The sequence below is a fragment of the Myodes glareolus genome, chromosome 2 (genome assembly GCF_982192425.1).
Source record: "Myodes glareolus chromosome 2, mMyoGla1.1, whole genome shotgun sequence".
Classification (NCBI taxonomy): Eukaryota; Metazoa; Chordata; class Mammalia; order Rodentia; family Cricetidae; genus Myodes; species Myodes glareolus.
This window is the reverse complement of record NC_142027.1, coordinates 96,627,923-96,648,358: the sequence shown is the minus strand read 5'-3', so window position 1 is coordinate 96,648,358 and position 20,436 is coordinate 96,627,923. Positions and strand designations below refer to the sequence as shown.

The 20,436-nt window shown below is 46.8% G+C and overlaps 1 protein-coding gene across 1 annotated transcript in view; it reads left to right on the top strand.

The window, feature by feature from the left end:
- Pi4ka (phosphatidylinositol 4-kinase alpha) overlaps positions 1 to 20,436 on the top strand; it is a 125,314-nt gene that overhangs the window by 98,364 nt on the left and 6,514 nt on the right. The window contains exons 33-44 of the mRNA XM_085684518.2: positions 2,747 to 2,905; positions 3,148 to 3,299; positions 4,205 to 4,312; positions 6,826 to 6,953; positions 8,798 to 8,917; positions 9,127 to 9,206; positions 9,319 to 9,512; positions 11,101 to 11,191; positions 12,870 to 13,037; positions 13,729 to 13,782; positions 15,234 to 15,354; positions 20,015 to 20,144. Of these exons, the coding sequence (XP_085540644.1) occupies positions 2,747 to 2,905; positions 3,148 to 3,299; positions 4,205 to 4,312; positions 6,826 to 6,953; positions 8,798 to 8,917; positions 9,127 to 9,206; positions 9,319 to 9,512; positions 11,101 to 11,191; positions 12,870 to 13,037; positions 13,729 to 13,782; positions 15,234 to 15,354; positions 20,015 to 20,144 (1,505 nt within the window). The remainder of the gene's footprint in view (positions 1 to 2,746; positions 2,906 to 3,147; positions 3,300 to 4,204; positions 4,313 to 6,825; positions 6,954 to 8,797; positions 8,918 to 9,126; positions 9,207 to 9,318; positions 9,513 to 11,100; positions 11,192 to 12,869; positions 13,038 to 13,728; positions 13,783 to 15,233; positions 15,355 to 20,014; positions 20,145 to 20,436) is intronic.

The following is a 20,436-nucleotide window of genomic DNA, read 5'->3' as shown; positions in this document are numbered from 1 at the left end:
AAACAGGAAGAAAAGCAGGTGAGATGGGCCCAGCAGGATTGCTCAGCATTTGTGCCCTAACGTCCTTTGCCTGCCAGAACAGTGTCACCTACAGAACTGCCAGAATCTCCATTCCTGGCACTGCCAGTCTTAAGTGGTATTCTAGTCACCTGACACCAAGTGCCACAAAGTTAGCTGATGAGCACCCAACTGACAGGGTCAGTCAGGGTCAGCTTAAGCTGGGCCTGGTAGCCTCAGTTCATAGTCCAGCTAACTGTTCAAGAAACTGAGTCAGGAAGATCCAAAATTCAAGCCCCACCTGACAGATTTCCTGAGAGCCTGTCTCAAAAGTTGGAAAGGGGCTGGAGAGATGCTCAGCAGTCCAGAACACTTGATGTTCTCACAGAGGACCTGGGTTCAGTCTCCAGGACCCACGTGCACATGATGCCCACACATGTATGCAAAGCACTCATACACTTATTTTTTTTTTAATTTAGTTGGGGGAAAACCAATTCTAGATATGTAGCTCAATGGAAGAGCACTTGCCTGCATATGTGAGGCCTTGGGTTCAATTTCCAGTAGCACAAAAGGCCTGGACTACATAGCCTCAGTTGCTTCCCATTTGACCACCTCATTATAGTCAATACCATAGCTACCTTATCCCTGTGTGGACCAGACGCCTCACAGACATCTTAGAGCTCCTTTCCACACTTCCTACAAATGGCCCACCAAATATTCTACTAGCTTTTCTTTTTACCTTTAAATAGATGCAGAATTTGGTCACATCCCAGCATTTCAACTATCCCTGGGGCCCTGGCCTCCTTTGTCTCTCCTCTGACCTTAAAGCAGCCCCAGTGTGTGGAGCAAGGCTATAAACTCTCAAAGTCCACCCAGTCACACCCCCTAATGGTTTCATAACATCCCCTAAACTGTGCTACCCACTGGAGACCAAGTGTTCAAATACCTGAGACTATGGGGGGCATTCTCGTTGAACCACCATACCCAGTGATTAGTTACTTTATTGCTGTGATAAAACACTATGACCAAGGCAACATATAAAAGGAAGAGTTTATTTGGGACTCATGGTTCCATAGGGTTAGAGTTCATGACAGCAGAGTGGAGTGGTATAGGAGGCCCTTCTGTATTTATGTTGCTTTCATTGGTTCAATAAAATTCATTGGTTGCTTTCATTGGCCTTTTGATAGGACAGCCCTCAGGTAGGCGGGAAAGACAGAACAAAATGCTAGAAAGAAGAGCAGAGTCAGGCAGACACCATGATTCTCCTGCCTGAGATGGACGCTGGTTATACTCATACCAGAAGCCACAGTCAAGTGGCGATACACATTATTGGAGATGGGTTAAACTAATATGTGAGAGTTAGCCAACAAGGGACTGGAGATAATGGGCCAGACAGTGTTTTAAATGAATACAGTTTGTGTAATTATTTCGGGAGTGGAGTAGTAGTCTGCAGATCACTGGAGGAGCAGCTGAGTGCTTACATCTCAAACCACAAGCAGGAAATAGAGAGCTTGCCCTAAAAGGCAGAGTCTTAAAACCTCAAAGCCCTCCAGCAAGGTCACACCTCCTGCACCTTCTGAAACAGACACTAACTGGGGCCAAGTGGTCAAATGCCTAAGTTACATGGGGACATCTTCAAACCACCACAGTGATCTCCCTGCCTCCATACTTCCCTCTGTGTGCAATAGGAGCATGCCAAAAAAAAACCTGACTGCATTGAAACTCTGGTTCCCAGACCCATTGATCCTCTCCCACCAACCTTATGTATACTGACAAACTTGTCCTATGACCTCAGATTCCACTTGCCACCCACCTTTGTCCCTTTCTGTCTACTCACGTGCTCTGCTGTGGCTGTGCTGGGTCTTGTTGCTTCTGCTCTTCCAGACTGGTTCCTGCCTAGCTGCATGTCATCTCCTCTGCTTAGATGAACATGTCACCGCTGGCCATCTCCAGGACTTGTGTCCAGTGTTCCCTGCCTTCCTACCAGCATTCCCTGGCTACCCTGCCTGCACATTCTCCCTCCATGCTCCGTACTGCTGCTTTCTCAGGTGTATTATCCTCTGCCTCCTGCTTACTTCTTGGACTGTGTGCATTTGTTTGTTCCCAGAGTCTGGGAGGCCCTGGCACAGAAGTGGATCTTAGACAGATGAGTGAGAGTCTGGCCTCTGTTTGGCTCCTTGGCCCTATCAGTTGTGGGTTCCCTATACTAACAGTAGTGAGAGGCCACTGGCAGGTGTGGTTCCCACCTATGACAGTGCTATCCTTAACACGAGTGGCCTTTGTTTTCACCCTCATGACATCTATGCTTTAGGCAGCAGGAGGAAAAGGAAGTAAAGAAGTGAGGTGCTGGGTTTTTTGTTTGTTTGTTTGTTTGTTTTTGTTTTGTTTTGTTTGAGACAGGGTTTCTTTGTGTAGCCCTGGCTGTCCTGGAACTCTGTAGACCAGGCTGACCTCAAACTTACAGAGATCCTCCTACCTCTGCCTCCTGAGTGCTGGGGTTAAAAGGCGTGCACCACCACCACCTGGCTTGTGTTTGTTTTTAAGAAAGCACCTCGTTCTGTAGCAGTAGTTGTTCTGAAACTCGCACTGTGCCCAGGCCAAACCTGAACTCATTACTGTCCTCCTGCCTCAGAGTCTTGAGTGATGGGACCATACGCACAAGCTGCCACATTGAGCTTTATGCAGTAAATCAAAGGTAAGCGGCCCGTTCTGTTTTCTGGAGGGGCTGACACTGCCTTCTCACTTGCAGTTTATGCGGGAGATGGCAGGAGCCTGGCACATGACAGTGGAGCAGAAGTCCGGCCTCTTTTCTGCTGAAACAAAGGAAGCAGACCCCCTGGCGGCATCAGAAGCAAGTCAGCCTAGACCGTGTCCCCCTGAAGTAACACCCCATTACATCTGGATCGATGTACGTGCCTACCAAACTCTGCTGTGCTTTGTATGGTCAGCCTTGGGGACACCTGCAGTAGGTTGTTGGCATAGCAGCCAGCCTAGGGGTCCTGACCTGAGAAAAAGGGTGCCCTTTAGACCCCCTCCTCTGATTCTCTCTGCCTTCCTGTCACCAGAACCCCTCTTACTAGCTGCTCTCACTAGCACTGGGATGAGACTGGCCCACCCCAGCTTATACAACTCGCTTCCCTTCTTACCTAGTTCCTGGTACAACGGTTTGAGATTGCCAAGTACTGTAGCTCTGACCAGGTGGAGATCTTCTCAAGCCTGCTGCAGCGCTCCATGTCCCTGAATATCGGTGGAGCCAAGGGGAGCATGAACAGGCATGTGGCAGCCATCGGACCACGTTTCAAGTGAGAACTCTCTTTCTCAGGGACATCTGGGTGTCTTATTACTGGCATGTGGGGTATGTGTGTAACATGTGAATCATGATATGGGTGGATGAAGTATCCTGTGATGCTTTTGTGTAATGTAGAGTAAATCTTATGGCACTGTTATCAGGAGGAACATGTAGAAGACATGAGACCATGAGCCTGTGGCTGGCCAAAAACCTCTTCAACCCCTGTTCCTCTAGTCCAGTCTTTCTCACTAGAACATGGACTCTGCTATCATCTATGAGGGGCCCGTGGCTAGCACTAGTGTGCTTATCTTCCCAGACATGGTAGAGGCTCTCTGTCTGCCTCTTCCCTGAACTCCATACCATGACCCCATGATCACTGACTACCCATTAGAACTCCATACCATAACCCGTGATCACTGACCACCCATTAGAACTCCAGACCATGACCTATGATCACTGACTACCCATTAGAACTCCAGACCGTGACCTCATCATCACTGACCACCCATTAGAACTCCAGACTGTGACCCCCATGATCACTGACTACCCATTGGAACTGTGTGTAGCTCTGGCTGTCCTGGAACTCACTCTGTACATCAGGCTGGCTTCGAACTCAGAGATCTGCCTGCCTCTGCCTCCCAAGTGTTAAGATTAAAGGCATGTGCCACCATCTTAAAAAAAAAAAACCCACTCTAATCTTGATACCTAAAAGATATAGGCAAAAGGATCAGAAATTCAGGTTTATCTTCATTCTCCAGCTTACAATAGGAGGCTTTGTCTTGAGAGAGGGAGAGAGAGAGAGCACAACTAAGTGACGGTGCCCTGGCTGTGATGTTTCTGGGTTCCATATCCAGGGCCCTGGGGTTTGCTTGGGGCTCAGCCCTTGGCTAGGGCTTCAACCCTGTGGCTCTTTTCCAGACTGCTGACCCTGGGCCTGTCCCTCCTACATGCTGATGTGGTTCCAAATGCAACCATTCGAAACGTGCTTCGAGAGAAGATCTACTCAACGGCCTTTGACTATTTCAGGTATTATCTCAAGCTGTGTTGTGCATGTGCCCAGAAGTAGCTGCAGTCCAACTTAGAGCACCCTTGTCCTCTAGGAAGCTACTTACATAAGGACATCCTCTGCCTGGTTCATGCTTACCATCCTCATTCTTTAATCCTTGGATGACTAGACTGGAATATCTTCAGCCATGTGTACTCAGAGCCAGGTGCCCAATGGAATACATGCAGATTTTCCCTTAAGTTCAATTAATTTAAGAGATTTGGGGCAGGGGGCTGCAGAGGTTAAGAGCACTGACTGCTCTTCAGAGGTCCTGAATTCAATTCCCAGCAACCATATGGTGCCTCACAACCATCTGTAATGAGATCTGGTGCCCTCTTCTGGCCTGCAGGCATAAATGCAGACAGACCACTGTATACATAATAAATAAATCTTTAGAGAGAGAGAGAGAGAGAGAGAGAGAGAGAGAGAGAGAGAGAGAGAGAGAGAGATTGGGGGCAAGGGGTCAGTAAGCCCTGATCCTGAGGTTCTGCAGATGTTAAAGTTAAAACCTTCCTTTTTATTTAGACAGAAAAGGGGAGATGATGAAGGATGTCCTTCTGTATATGTGATGCTTTTATTGGTTAATGAATAAAGCTGTTTAGGCCAATGGCTTAGCAGAGTAAGGTCAGCGGGAAATCTGAACAAAGATATATAGAGAGAGTAGACAGAATCAGAGAGATGCCATATAGGTGCCAAAGGAGAAAGACGTCGGAACCTTACCTGTAGGCCATAGCCTCATGGTGATACATAGATGAATAGAAATGGGTTAAGATGTAAAAGCTAGCTAGGAATATCCCTAAGCTATTGGCCAAACAATGTTGTAATTAGTGTAGTTTCTGTGTGATTATTCAGGTCTGGGTGGCCAGGGAATGAAAGAGCAGTCTCCATTTACATACAGGTAGTTAATAGTTGCTGGATGACTCAGATGTTTTCTTTTCTTTCTTTTTTTTAAGATTTATTTATTTATTATATACACAGGGTTCAGCCTGTGCCACGTATGCCTACAGGCCAGAAAAGGGCACCAGATCTCGTTAAAGATGGTTGTGAGCCACTATGTGGTTGCTGGGAATTGAACTCAGGACCTCTGAAGAGCAGTCAGTGCTCTTAACCTCTGAGCCATCTCTCCAGCCCCTCAGATGTTTTCTTTAGTGGTTTTGTAACTAAATAATTGCCCGTGTTGCTGTATTGAGCTCTTTCCCCTGCTTCTCTAACCCTAACTAAACTCACTGTGTGCAAACAAAAGATGTAAAAGTAGAAAAGCAGGAGCAGGGAGCAAGCCTGGAGAAATGGCTCAGTAGTTAAGGAGCACTTGCTGCTTTCCCAGAGGTTCCAAGTTCAGTTCCCACCACCCATTTCAGGTGACACAACAATCTCTAACTCTAGATTTTAGTCTACTTTTTATTTGTCTGAATTAAGACATCGATGCACAATGGCATATGTCTGCAGCCCAAGTAGTTGTGAAGCTGGATGCAAGAGAACAAGAATTTGAGAATAATATGTTAAGATTCCTATCTCAAAGACAAAGCCGTGAATGAGTCACTCATGCAGATATGGACAGCACTAATTGAGTTCAGTGGGTAACAGAAAAAGAGAAGGAAAGGTGGGTGTGATGGCACACACCTGTATTCACAGCACTCGGGTGATCTCTGAGCTCTGCCTGGCCTCCATAGCATGTTCCAAGACTGCATAAAGAGACTGTGTCTAAAAATAAGGGGCAAATAGCTGACACTAGAAAGGAGATGTGTGAAAGGGGTGGAGCTGGAGAGAGGAAGGGGTGCATGTGATCAAGACACATTGCATACATGTCTGAGGTTTTCAAAGAATAAAACATCTACAGGAATGTACTTAAGCAAGGCAGTAGTGGCACATGCCTTTAATCCCAGTATTCAAGAAGCAGAAGTAAGCAGATCTCTTGAGTTTGAGACCAGCCTGATCTACAGGGCAAGTTCTAGGACACTCAGGGCTACACAGAGAAACCCTATCTCAAGAAAAAAATAAAAGAGAGGGAGATTAAATTGCATACATTTACTTCTCCTGGTAATATAAATGATTACTACACAAAATTCTCCAAATACCAGCTGCGTGAGTCTTTGTGAATGTCAGCTGAATGGTTGTATGCAGACAGCTAAATTACCATCTGCCACAACATACCACTCTTATGAGCCAGGTCTGGTATCACATGCCTACAGTCTGACCCAGAGACTGTGAGTCAGGACCTCATGATCAAGGTCACTTTGCAATACAAAGTATGCATATATGTATGTATAGATACAAATATCTATGTATATATGGAGGTACAGGCCGTCTGTAAACACCACTCCATGGTGATTGAGCTGAACAGACAGGCCTGGGCTACCAGGACAACCACACTTCCCATGGGAGTTAGTGAAGTCAAAGAAAGTGTGAACTTTTATCTCAGCTCTCATTGCCTTGGGAACACTTTCTAGTCTCTGACTCCAGACACTCAGCCCTTTCCTCTTGTGATTGTTTGAAGTTGTCCACCAAAGTTCCCTACTCAAGGAGAAAAGCAGCTTCGTGAAGACATAAGCATAATGATTAAATTTTGGACTGCCATGTTCTCAGATAAGAAGTACCTGACCGCCAGCCAGCTTGTTCCTCCTGGTAAGCATTGTACTCAGCAGCACAGCAGCTGCTGCGTGTGGGGTGGAGTGCAGACAGAAGTACACGGGAGGGGGTGGAGTGCAGACAGGAGTACACGGGAGGGGTGGAGTGCAGACAGGAGTACACGGGAGGGGTGGAGTGCAGACAGGAGTACACGGGAGGGGGTGAAGTGCAGACAGGAGTACATGGGAGGGGTGGCATGCAGACAGGAGTACACGGGAGGGGGTGGAGTGCAGACAGGAGTACACGGGAGGGGTGGGGTGCAGACAGACAGGAGTACACGGAAGGGGGTGGGGTACAGACAGACAGGAGTACACAGGAAGGGGTTGTTCTTTTTCTTTGTAAGTGGTTCTGGATAGGCCAGACAAGAACAGTTAGGGCCCAAGTGAACCCTGATCTTGGCTGTGCCTTATATTGTTGAAAAGCCAGTGCTTGCCTGCCTTGCTACCTTTCCTCCAGCCCATGCTGGTGCACATGGCAATTGCAGGACACTTTCTCATAACTTCTCCCTGGACCAGCTCATGTCCCAGATGCCCACTGAGTGGGGGATTCATGAATTTACCCATAATCTATTGTCATCTGACAAGGGGCCCATCAAGTAACTTCAACAGAGGGGATTCAAGGGCACCTCTCCAGGACAGGCACATGGCCCACCAGGGCAGATTGGAATTGAAGAAAATTCTCTAGAAACAGTGACCCCCCTGAGCTGAGTCTGAAAGGAAGCAGAATACATACATACACATATATATATATATATATTTCTATGGGTGTGTACATACATATATATATATATATATATAGCATGCATGCATACATACATACATAAAGCCAAATTGTACTGAAACAAATAGCTCTCCAGGGCAAAGAAAAGAACATTCCAGGATAATCCTGACATGTCAGCAGCAGCAAACCAAAAGGAGGTTCCCACTCCTGAGCATAGAGCTGCTGATGGTGAGGGTTTGTTCCTGTAGGCAGACCTGCAGACAGTCTCTCCCAGGAAAAAGAAAGCCTTAAAGCTAGGTTTCTTTCTGCTTCCGCAGAAAGCAGAGCCAACAAATTGTATCATTTGTCCCCTGAATGTTCAAGTTCCTGCTGTGGCTGTGTTAGACAGTACAGTACCAGTAAGCAAGTAACTGCCTTTGCTTATTAAAAACAAACAAACAAACAAACAAAAAACAATGGCAGGGGCTGGAGAGGTCACTCAGTGGTTAGAGCACTCTGTTCTTCTAGAGGACGTGGGTTCAATCCTTAGCACCCATATGGTGGCTCACAACCATCTGTAGCGGGATGCAATACTATTTTCTGTCCTCCATAAGCACCTGTAGTACATACAGGCAAAACACTCAAATACACAAAATGTTTTTTAAAAACTGATAGAATTTATTTTATCCTAATTTTTGGTTTTTCAAGACAAGGTTTCTCTGTGTAGTCCTGACTGTCCTGGGACTTGCTCTGTATACCAGCCTGGCCTCAAACTCACATAGATCCTCCTGCCTCTGCCTCCCGAGTGTTGGGATTAAAGGCGTGTGCCACCACCACCCAGCTCTATCATGTCTTTCTTTTTTCTGGATAAGGTCTTTTACTGGCCTGGAACTTGCCAAATAGACTGGGCCAGCTCCATCTTCATCTGTCCAGCATCAGGACTAGGAGGATGCATGTTGTCGTGTGGGATTTTTTTAGTGTCCATCTTCAGATGCGCCACCACACCCGAGTTATTTAATGTAGGTTCTAGGGAAGTCAACCTTAGTACCTGTGTTTGCAAAGCAAGCCGTGCTGAGCTCTCTTCCTTTGATGCCTTGTCTTGAGCCACCTCATCCCAGAGTCTGCAATGTATTTGTCCACAGATAACCAGGACACTCGAAGCAACTTGGATATAACTGTGGGCTCTCGACAACAGGCAACACAGGGCTGGATCAACACTTATCCCCTCTCCAGTGGCATGTCTACCATCTCCAAAAAGTCAGGTTAGTCAGGGTAGGGGTGGCTCCTACATCTTCTGTCCTCTCTTGAGTTCCCATCTTGGTGGTATGATGGGCACTCACTTAAATGGCAGAACAGAACATGAAAAGGCAGCTTCTTCTAGATTCTAAAACAGGACAAAGGTTTTCGCTTCAGTCACCAGCACATCACCAGAGGAAAAGGACAATGACCATGTTTCGTCTTTGCTCCCTAGGCATGTCTAAGAAAACCAACCGGGGTTCCCAGCTGCACAAGTACTACATGAAGCGCAGGACACTGCTGTTGTCCTTGTTGGTGAGACCCATGGCCACAGGCACTTCCCACTATGTAACAGCATAGCACCTTAGGTGGAAGTAGCATGTGGACACCTGCAGAAAATACACTGGATATTGTTTGGTCTCACCAGGCCACTGAAATTGAGCGTCTCATCACTTGGTACAACCCGCTGTCAGCCCCAGAACTAGAGCTGGACCAGGCAGGAGAGAACAGTGTGGCCAACTGGAGGTCCAAATACATCAGCCTGAGTGAGAAACAGTGGAAAGACAATGTGAACCTTGCCTGGAGCATCTCTCCCTACCTCGCTGTGCAGCTGCCAGCCAGGTAGGCCTTCCAGTCACCCCAGGTTCATCAGAGGTTCAGTGTCGTAACCTGTCAGCTGTATCCTGAGTGCCATGAAATATGACATGGCTCCTGTCAGGAGGATTCTCACCTAGTCTGTGCAGAGGTTACACAGTGACCCTTGTGATCGTGTCAGCTCCTACCTAGGTGCCATTGCACACAGAACTAAGAAAGTAATATCTGGATGAATTCAGAACCACCATGTATGACTAGGGAGTGTAGCTCAGTGGTCGACCTCTTAACTAGCATGCACAAGAACCTGGTTTAGTCTCCGGCACTGTTTAAAAAAAATGGTAGAGTCACAGTGTAATTTATAAAGGCTTCCCTCCTGGGAGGTAGTCCACAGAAACAACTTGGGGGAGTTTGGATTGTGTGTGTGTTTCAATAATGCTATCTTGGAGTTTGAGCTGAGAGCAGACTGTCTTGCTGTGGCTGTCTGCCTAGTGTGCCATAAGCTCTCTCAAGGTGAGAATCTCAGACAGAAATAAAACTTTTAGATTGACAGCAGTAGGTAAGATGAACTTGCAGAGGCCCCATGACCTACATAGTCCCTCAGCCTGCTTCCCTAAACCAGGGACAGGTATGTATGACTGGGAGCAAAGCTCTGCCACTTTTCTGCATCCTCTACCTGGTCCTCAGGCCCAGGACAGCAGACTGGTTCTCTTAAGCCCTTTCAAAGCAGAATGTTCATGGAGACTGTCCCTTTCATTAGCCTGAGTCAGGAACATCTACAAGCTCATGCCTGCCCTCTCATCACAAGGTAAGGGTCTTTACAGGTTCAGACTGTGAACTAAGATGCGGAGCCAGAGATAGGCAAATGCAGAAGGCTAGGTGCAGAGCTACAGTAGTGAGAAGGATGAATTGCTATATAGAGTAGGATAGTTCTGAAGGAAGTTCTGCCATTTCCTCATAGAAACCTAGTAATGCTATTGTTTTTCTTTTTTCCTTCACTTTTGTTTTGTTTGTTTGTTTGGAGGAATGTGTGTGTGTGTGTGTGTGTGTGTGTGTGTGTGTGTGTGTGTGTGTGAGAAAGAGAGAGAGAGAGAGAGAATGTCTGTGTGTCTATGTGTGTCTGTTTATGCATATGTGTATGTCTGTGTGTGTGTGCATGTGTGTGCAGATTGGAAGCCAACTTGCCAGAGTTGGTTCTCTTTTCATTATGTGGGACTAGGAAGTGAACTTAGGTCATCAAGATTGACATCAGCCTTTGTTCACTAAGCCATCATACAGAGAAAGGATTACATCTTACATAGCAGAGAAAGGGTTACATCTTACATAGCAGAGAAAGGGTTACATCCTACATAGAAAGGGTGTCTCTGTAACCCGGGTTGCCTCGAATCGTGGCATTCATCCTGTCACCTCCTTGTGAATGCTGTAATGATGTGATTTTTCAAAGGGTTCTTTTCAGACTTTGTAATGTATTACTTGCCTACAAGTAATACATTTAGGTATCTGTAATATAGTGTTGATCTAAATCTCTCCAGCTGAGTGTTCCCCTCTGGCTCTTCTGTGACAGTGAAGAATGTACCTGCTGGTGTGGCTACCACACCCAAACCTCTGTATATTGTAGGTTCAAGAATACAGAAGCCATTGGAAATGAAGTGACCCGTCTTGTCCGGTTGGACCCAGGAGCTGTTAGTGATGTCCCTGAAGCCATCAAGGTAGTACGGCCCACACACACCAGCTCAAAGTACATCTAGAATGTCTTCCAGAGAAGCCTGGCTACTCTCATTACTATGACCAAATACCTCACAGAACAATCGGGAGAGAAAAGTTACTTTGACTCAGTCTCAGGAAGCTCAGCCTCATATAGCTGAGCAGCAGGCCCATGTGCAGGAGGCTGTTCACATCCTGGCAGATGTATGGAAGAGCAAGAGAATACAGGAAGGGATCCAGGCAAAGTGCAGCATCCAAACGCATGGCTCCAGTGGCTGATTTCCTCCACTAGACCCCACCACATACTTTCCTCCACCTCAAAATAATATCATATTATGAGAACATCAAAAATTTAATCTAGGTTTGGCGGTGGTGGTGCACATCTTTAATCCCAGCTCTTGTGGGGCAGAAGCAGGTGAATTTCTGTGAGTTCAAGGCCATCCTGGTCTACAGAGCTAGTCCCAGGATAGCCAAGGCTATTACACAGAAAAACCCTGTCTTGAGGGGGCAGAAAATCAATCTATTCATGAAGTCAGAACCCTCACGACCCAGTCCTCTTTGGACCCTCACAGGCATACTCAAAGGTGTACTTTATTAATCTAGGCATTTCTCAAACCAATTAAATTGTCATTAACCACTGCTGGGCCTGGTCATCAGTACAGGTCTGTAATCCCAGCTCTTTGGGAGACGGAAACAGGAGGACCAGGTAGCCCACCTGGCCTACAGAGTGGAGCTGTGTCTCAAAGAAAAGAAATAGAAAGTGGAGCTGGAGAGATGGCAGTGGTTGAGCACAGATGACCTGGGTTCAATTCCCAGCACTCACATGGCAGCTCACAACTGCCTGTAGCTCAGTTCCAGGGATCCAGCCTGTTCTGTTCTCTGGAGGCAGTGCATACAGAGTGCACAGACGTACTCTTAGGCAAATACTCATAATAAATAAAATCTTGGTCAGGTGGTGGCGTGTGTCTTTAATCCCAGCACTTGGGAGGCAAAGGCGTGAGGATCTCTATCTTGAGGCCAGACTGGACCACAAAATGAAACCCTCTCTCTAAAACAAAATTATCATTATTTTATCTATCTCACCAGACAAAAAGTTACCGGGTAACCTCAATGGTAGAAGTTTCTTAACTCCTTGCATATTCTACTTCTAATATGTAATAATTACTATGATTATGATAGGAAAATATTTAGTCTGCTTAAATTCTGATTATAGACAGGTTTTCATATAACCTCAGATTCACTATATAGTTGAAGTTGTCCTTGAATTTCTGATCCTCCATTTTCCACCTGCCATGTGCCAAGATTACAGGTATGTACAATCATAGCTGATTCTATGCAGTGCACACTAGCCTGGAACACACACTACCCACTGAGCCTCGTTCCCAGCCCCTCAACTTGGATTTATTACAATTATGCTACTTTGTATAACATGTCAGAAACATTTTCCATTTTCTCATAAATGTTTGTTTTTTTTTTTTACTGTCACTTTTTCTTTTTCTTTTCTTTTTTGGCCTTGAGCTTGCCATGTAGAGCAGACTGGCCTCAAACTCACAGAGATCGGCCTGTCTCTGCCTCCTGCATGTAGAATTAAAGACATGCACCACCACACCCAGCCTGTGGCCGTTCTTGAAGAGGCCATAGCTAAAGGACTACTGCAACCCTATCTCCCAACTTCCTCCCTAGTTCCTGGTCACCTGGCACACCATTGATGCCGATGCTCCAGAGCTCAGCCATGTTTTATGCTGGGCACCTACGGATCCACCCACAGGCCTCTCCTACTTCTCCAGCATGTATCCACCACACCCTCTCACTGCACAGTATGGGGTGAAAGTCCTGCGGTCCTTCCCTCCGGTGAGTCCAGAGCCCTCTGAGCCAGCCTAGGGTGTAGCTGTCCCAGTGTAGTTAAGTGGGTAGATATGACAGTTCAGCTTGGGATACACCCAACTGTGTGGGCACAGCTAGACTACGTGTTACTGACATAATATTTGTTGCAGAAGATGAGTTTTGACTTTGGAGGTACACGCCTTTAACGCCAACACCAGGGAAGCAGAGGTATTTCTGAGTTCTAGACCAGCTAGGGCTACACAGTGATACACACTGAAACCCTTTCTCAAAAAAAAAAGAAAAGAAAAGAGAAAAAAAATTAGTTGTAATTCATGTGTATTTTCTAGTTTTAGGCTTTTTTTTTTTAAAGTTTTCATTGGATCTTTTGGTTAAAAAGAAAGTTTACTTGAGTTTGGTCCTTGCTGTAAGAAGTGAGTAGTGTACCCATGCCTCTTACACCAACAGCAAAGTCTTAGGGATCCTAGAGACTCTGTGTGGTAACCATGTTGTAGAGCTCTGCTTACTACAGCTTCAGCACCAGCATTGACCTTGGGCAGGCTCCTCTCCTTACATTGTATGTGCTTGTTTCCACCAATGTGTGTTGTCCTCAGCACCTTCCCCAGTTGTCCAGCAGGAGGCAGCATCCCATGTGCAGGTCCAGCACTCATTATTGTTTGAATTGTTATAACTGAGGTCACATTCCTTCTTCCTTCTACAGGATGCCATTCTGTTCTACATCCCCCAGATTGTGCAGGCCCTCAGATATGACAAGGTATGTACTGGCACAGCTCCCTCAGGAACAGGACTGTGCAGTTACAAAGAGCCCTTATTCTTACTGCCCCATCCTGAGGCCACTCATGCTCTGCTGAGAGGGCGGGCTCTGGTACATCGCCTTAACTGTTTCCTACGGGTGAGCAGCTTGTTCTAGGGTCCCCTTTGTTGGGTTAGGGCTCAGCAAATCACATGACCTCCCTGAGTCTGGCTGTTGTCCTAGGAAAGTGGCGAGGCTTAGGTGAACTGATAAAAGATATGTTCTGATCACACTGCACAGAAAGTGGCAACAACCAGGTGACGTAAACAAGACATTACAAGCACCCAAGATAAAAGTGCTTGTCACAGGAACCTGACCTCGGAGTCCAATCACTCACCCCATGGTGGGAAGAGGGGACCAACTGTAGAGCTGTCCCCTGACCATCACATGCACACTGTGGCATTCATGCACTCACACAAACAAAAAATAATAAATGAAATTTTAGAAAACAAGTATATTTTACCAGCTGTGGTGGCACACACCTTTAATCCCAGCACTTGGGAGGCAGAGGCAGGTAGAGTTTGAGTTCGAGGTGAGCCTGGTCTACATAGCAAGTTCCAGGAACCAGGACTACATAGGGAGGATGTCTCTCAGTAATACAAAAAAAAATAGATAAATAAATAAATCCTGGAACTGAAGAGCTGGCTCAGTGGTTAAGTTGCCCTTGCAGAGAACCAGGTTCCGTTTCCACCACCCACATGATGGCTAGCAACTATCCATATGTAATTCCAGCTCCAGGGCATCCAACTCCTCTTCTGACCTTCATGGATACCAGACACACACATGATGCACAGACATGTGTGTAGGCAAAACACCCATACACATAATTGTTTTAACTAAAAACTAAACTAAACCTGGAGGCTAGCACTCTAGCACTGAGGTGCCAGCAGGTCTCTTCCCAGCCTTCTCCCTCGGTGAGTCTGTGCTGTCTCCACCCTGAAGCTACCAGATAATGGTAGGGAACAGTGCAATGGAAAAAGAGAGGGGTCCATAAGAGGCAGCCATCAGTGTGTTGACTGCATGCTGCTCTATGCACACCCGAGCTCTCTGGATTCTGCCACTGTGGAATGGTGGTCTGCACAACCTTATAAGTGAGTTTCTGATACCTAGCCTACGTGTTTCTTGTATTTGACAGCTGTTGAAATTGAGAGTCATGGTTCTTAAATACCAAGGGGGGACCACACAGGAGACCCAGGCCTGTACTGTACACTTCATGCCCTGAACCTAGCCCATGAGTGGCCAGCCTTTGGCTACTGCCCTGGCCCCTCAGCTAACCCTAATGGGTCCATCCACACAGCTGGGAAGCAAACAGCGTGTGGAAGCAAACAGCCATGGTGGTAGTTTCCTCTTGCACGAGGTTAGGAAGAGTTTCCTCCAGGAGTAAAGGCTGATTGTGACCTTCCCTCCTACAGATGGGCTATGTGCGTGAGTACATTCTCTGGGCAGCAGCCAAATCCCAGCTTCTGGCACACCAGTTCATCTGGAATATGAAAACTAACATCTACCTCGATGAAGAAGGGCACCAGAAAGACCGTGAGTGTCTTGGCCTCTCAGGCCTCTTCCCGTCATCATCTCCTTTAGAGGTCCTCTGTGTGTGTGCTACCCCAGCCTGGAGACCACCCCACGTCCTGTCCTCACCCCTGAACATAGAGAGCAGGCTTCCTTCATTGATCCTTTGGTGTAAGATGACACTTGGCTCCTGGGGTATGAGAACTCCCTGCTGGCCAGCTGCCTGTCCTGTCAGAGTCAGGAGCAGCTCTCAGACAGTAACCTGTAAAGCCTCACACTTTGCCCTTTGGTGTGCTTGCTCACTTGCTTATTTGTGACAGGGCTTGCTGTGTAGCCCAGAACTTACTCTGACTCTCCCGCCTCTGTTCCCATACCTAGCTAAGCAGATAAAGGCACTTGTCATTAAACCTGAAAAATGAGCTTAATTCCTGGAACACACATGGTGGGAGGAGAGAAGAGACTCTTGCACGTTGTCCTTTGGCTTCCACATGTGTGCCGCAGTATCTCCACACACACAAATAAATAAATAAAAAGTAAAGAGCTGGACATGGTGGCACACGCCTTAAATCGTGGCACTCAGGAGGCAGAGGCAGGTGAATCTCAGTGAGTTCAAGACCAACCTGGTCTAAGGCGCACGTTCAGGCCAGCTAAGGCTACACACAGACCGTCTGAAAACAAAACCTTCTGTGTGCATCTGTATTCACACTCACAGCACCAGACCCATGAGCACCACCACAGAAACCTGAGCACCGTCAGTCAGCACTGTCCCCTTTCATTGGACCGTAATGTGATTTCCAAAATCAGCATAGTTACCACTATAGCTACTTCCACCAAAATTTCCTCCTTTTTGGTTGTTTGTTTTTTCAAGACAAGGTAGGTCTCTCTGTCACTTTAGAGCCTGTCCTGGAACTCCCTCTTGTAGACCAGGTTGGCCTCCAACTCACAGAGATCCACCTGCCTCCGCCTCCCGAGAGCTGGGATTAAAGGCTTGCGCCACTTGATTCAAAATGTCCTTTATTGACAGTAACCATCATCTCCTCCTCCTCCACCACCACCTTGGTTTCTATGTCCTGGTCCACTACCACCATGACCTCCTCTGCTACCATAACCAGGACACCACCATAGCTTCCTCTTCCACCAAAGTTTCCACCACAACAAAAGTTCCTCCTTGACACATAAAATGACCAGATCTACTCAACAATCACTCTGTGGTCACATAATGGCATTTCTTTTTTCAAAAGGGCCTTTTTTCACTTACAATCAGGCTCATTAATAGTAAAGTACTCCAAACAATGTCATCAATTGTACTGTGATCATCAAAAGTTACAAAGCCAAGCCCTCTTTTTTCTCTCGCCTGTCTTTCATAACTTCTGTGGTTTTCATCTTGCCATACTTTCCTTTTGTTTGTTTGTTTTTCAAGACAGGGTTTCTCTGTGTAGCCCTGGCTGTCCTGGAACCCACTCTGTAGACCAGGCTGGTCTTGAACTCACAGAGATCTGCCTGCTTGAGTGCTGGCATTAAAGGCCTGTGTCACCACCACCCAGTCTATCTTGCCATACTTGTCAAAGTAGCCTCTCAGATTACATCCTTCTGTGTCTCCTTTAATGCCACCAACCAGCACTTTCTTCACTGTTGAGTGAGCGCCAGGCTTTCCAGAATCTCTCTAGAAACAGCTCTCCTTGGCCTCACCACACACTCAACCACCTCTTGTGGCTGACCATACATTGCCACATCAAGTCTCTGCACCAAAGCCTTGGATGCTTTATTGGGGTCTCTCATTACCACACAGTCTGTAAGTGTTCCTCATTTCTCAGAACGGTCTCTTAAGCTATCATCTGTGGTTTCAAAGTCCAGGCCATCGGTAACAGCTTCCTCAACTGCTCTGATTCCTTTGGAGCATGGCTTGCCTCCCTCCATCCTAGTGGCCAGAGCCACGCTAGAGGTGACTCAACAACATTTTACACCCATTTTGAGACTGGACTAGCCTCTTCCAACTCAAGTTTAGTATAGGACTATGTGTTGTTTTTGTTGGCTTTAATTTCTATTGCTCCAGCCAGGCCTAATGGCACAGTCCTTTAATCCCAATACTTAGGAGGCTAAGGCAAGTTTAAGGAGAGCCTGAACTATGTGAGAATGACACCGCCCCTCCTCAACAAGGCTTCTCTGAGTAGCCCTGACTGTTTTAGAATTTGCTTTGTTCACCAGGGTGGCCTTGAACTCAGGGCCTTCCTCTGAGGCCTTCCTTAAAGGCTTGTCTCAAGGAAAAAAGAAAAAAAGAAAAAAAAAACAAACCAAGAAAACTGGGTGTGGTGGTGCACATCTTTAGGACCAGCATTCAGAAGCCAGAGGCAGACTGACCCCAGTGAGTTCCCAGCCAGCCAAGACTGTATAGCAAACCCCTGTCTTTAAAAAAGAAAAAAAAATCATCTCAGCCAGACGGTGGTGGCACATGCCTTTAATCCCAGTACTTGGGAGGCAGAGGCAGGCAGATCTCTGTGAGTTTGAGGCCAGCCTGGTCTACAAGAGCTAGTTCCAGGACAGGCTCCAAAGCTACAGGGAAACCCTGAGGGGAGGGGGTGACACATGCCTTTGTCAGTATCTGGAAGGTAGAACCAGGAAGATCAGTAGTTCAGGCTAGCCTCATTTACACGAAACCCTGCCTTTTAAGGAGGTACGTATGTAGAATGTTTGCCTAATATGCACAAAGCCAACACCACCTAAACCAGATGTAGTGGTGCACACCTGTAATCTTGGAAGTTAGAAACTGAAAGATCAGAGCTTCAAGGTCAATTTGGGACACCTGAAACTCTGGCTCCAAAAAGCCAGGTGTGGTGGCCGGTGCCCGCAATCTGGGAGGAGAAAGCAGAGAGCAGGGGTCTCAAAGCTGCTCGCCCTGCGCTGCAGGTAGTCTCGTCTGGACTCCAGGAAACCAGATTTGTTGCTGGTTTTTGTTTTGTTTTTCTGTTTTGTTTTGTTTTGTCTTTTTCAAGACAGGGTTTCTCTGTGTAACAGCCCTGGCTGTCCTGGCACTAGCTCTTGTAGTCCAGGCTGGCCTCAAACTCACAGAGCTCTGCCTGCCTCTGCCTCCTGAGTGCTGGGATTAAAGGCGTGTGCCACCACTGCCTGGCTATTGATGCTTTTTAAAGGAAAGAAAAATATAAATTTAAAAAGTAATATAGAAAGCCATGAACCAGACATGGTGGCACACATCTGTAATCACAGCGTTCTCACTCTGGAGGTAGAAGCGGGAAAAGTTCAAGGTCACCCTGAGACCCTATCTCAAGTATATCAATAAATAACCAATCCATCCAGACAACTCAGTGGGTAAAGTCATTAAACCTGACCTAAATTAGATTGAAAGAAAGCCAGCTCCTGCAAACTGTTCTCTGACCTCCACACAAGTACCATGGCCTGTGTGCAACCCTAAGTGCAAAATGAACACCAGGATTGACACAGAGATCTGCATTCCCTGAGCTGGAAATACTGAGACAGACAGGTTCTTAGGGCTGCTAACCAGACAGCCCAGATTCTTCACCAAACCATAAGTGAGAGACTCTCAGAAACCTAAACAGGCAAAGTTAAGGTTGACCTCTTGTAACATGATGGCTGGCAATTCTCCCACACCAACCTCTGGCCTCCATGTGCACACATATATAACCCACATACAAAGGAACATCTCATAGACAGCCAGGTGCTTCTCACATCCATGGGGTCTTCATGGGTGTCAGTGGCCTTGCGTGCACATTCTGTTTGCTCACACATAATACTGAAAAGGCATGTTTTAAAAGTAGAGTATAGCCGGGTAGTCGTGGTGCACACCTTTAATCCCAGCACAGGCAGAGGCAGGCGAATCTCTGTGAGTTCGAGGCTAGCATGGTCTACAGAGCTACTGCCAGGACAGGCTCCAAAGCTACAGAGAAACCCTGTCTCAGAAAAAAAAAAAAAAAGTAGACTATAACAAAGCCAATAACCGGAACCAGATGTTAGACATGCATAAAGTCCAGAGTTAAGTCCCCAGCACCAAGTAAGTCAGAAGGAGAGTCACACATCTAGAAACATAGCACTTGAGAAGTAGTGCTTCAAAACAAACAATTGGTAACTGGTCATATAGGCCCTGCCTTGAGCTTTGTTTAGGGGCTAGCAATTTTACCCACCATCAGGACCAGTGTCAACAATGAGGGGGAAATGGTGGCATGTTGTGTCCTTTATCAGGTCTAGAGTCCATTGCACATGCAGGCAGGGTGCTGGGAGAGCTCCAGCTGACTGTCTAGCAAACATCTTTAATATTTAAGGGGCCTTGTTTGGTTGGTTAGTTTTGTTTTTCTTTCTTTTTTTATTAATTTATTTAACTTTATTTTACGTGGATTGGTGTGAAGGTATCAGATCCCCAGAAACTGGAGTTACAGACAGTTGTTAGCGGTCATGTGGGTGCTGGGAATTGAACCCGGGTCCTCTGGAAGAACAGCCAGTGCTCTTAACCGCTGAGCCATCTCTCCAGCCCCTGGTTTTGTTTTTCAAGACAGGGTTTCTCTGTCTTGGAACTCACTTTGTAGAGCAGGCTGGCCTCCAATTCAGAGACCCACCTGAGTGCTGGGGTTAAAGGCATGTGTCACCATCTGGCTAAGGGTTTTCTTTTCTGGGTCTCTGTGGCAGTCATAAAAACTCACCATCTTTGTCTCCTCAGCTGACATTGGTGACCTTCTGGAGCAGTTAGTAGAAGAGATCACAGGGTCCCTATCAGGCCCAGCCAAAGATTTCTATCAACGAGAATTTGATTTCTTTAACAAGATCACAAATGTGTCAGCCATCATCAAGTAAGTGGCTCACTGAGACAGTTTTCTGAGATGTCTTGTCTTCATCCCGCCTACTCTCCTCTCCCAGCCTGAGCTCTGCGCTCTGCACTTCAGGGCTCTTGCCTACTAGCATGGGGCAAGGCAGAGCATCTTTGGCATTTGACATTTGCCCAAGGTCACCTAGGGAAAAGAGCATTGGGCACAGCTCTTCCCAGCTTCTTCCACTCCTTAACATGCCCTCGGTGTGTGTGCAGGCTCCTGTTGTGTTCACTGAGGGTCCTCTCCCTGTTCCCAGGGGCCCTGACCACACACA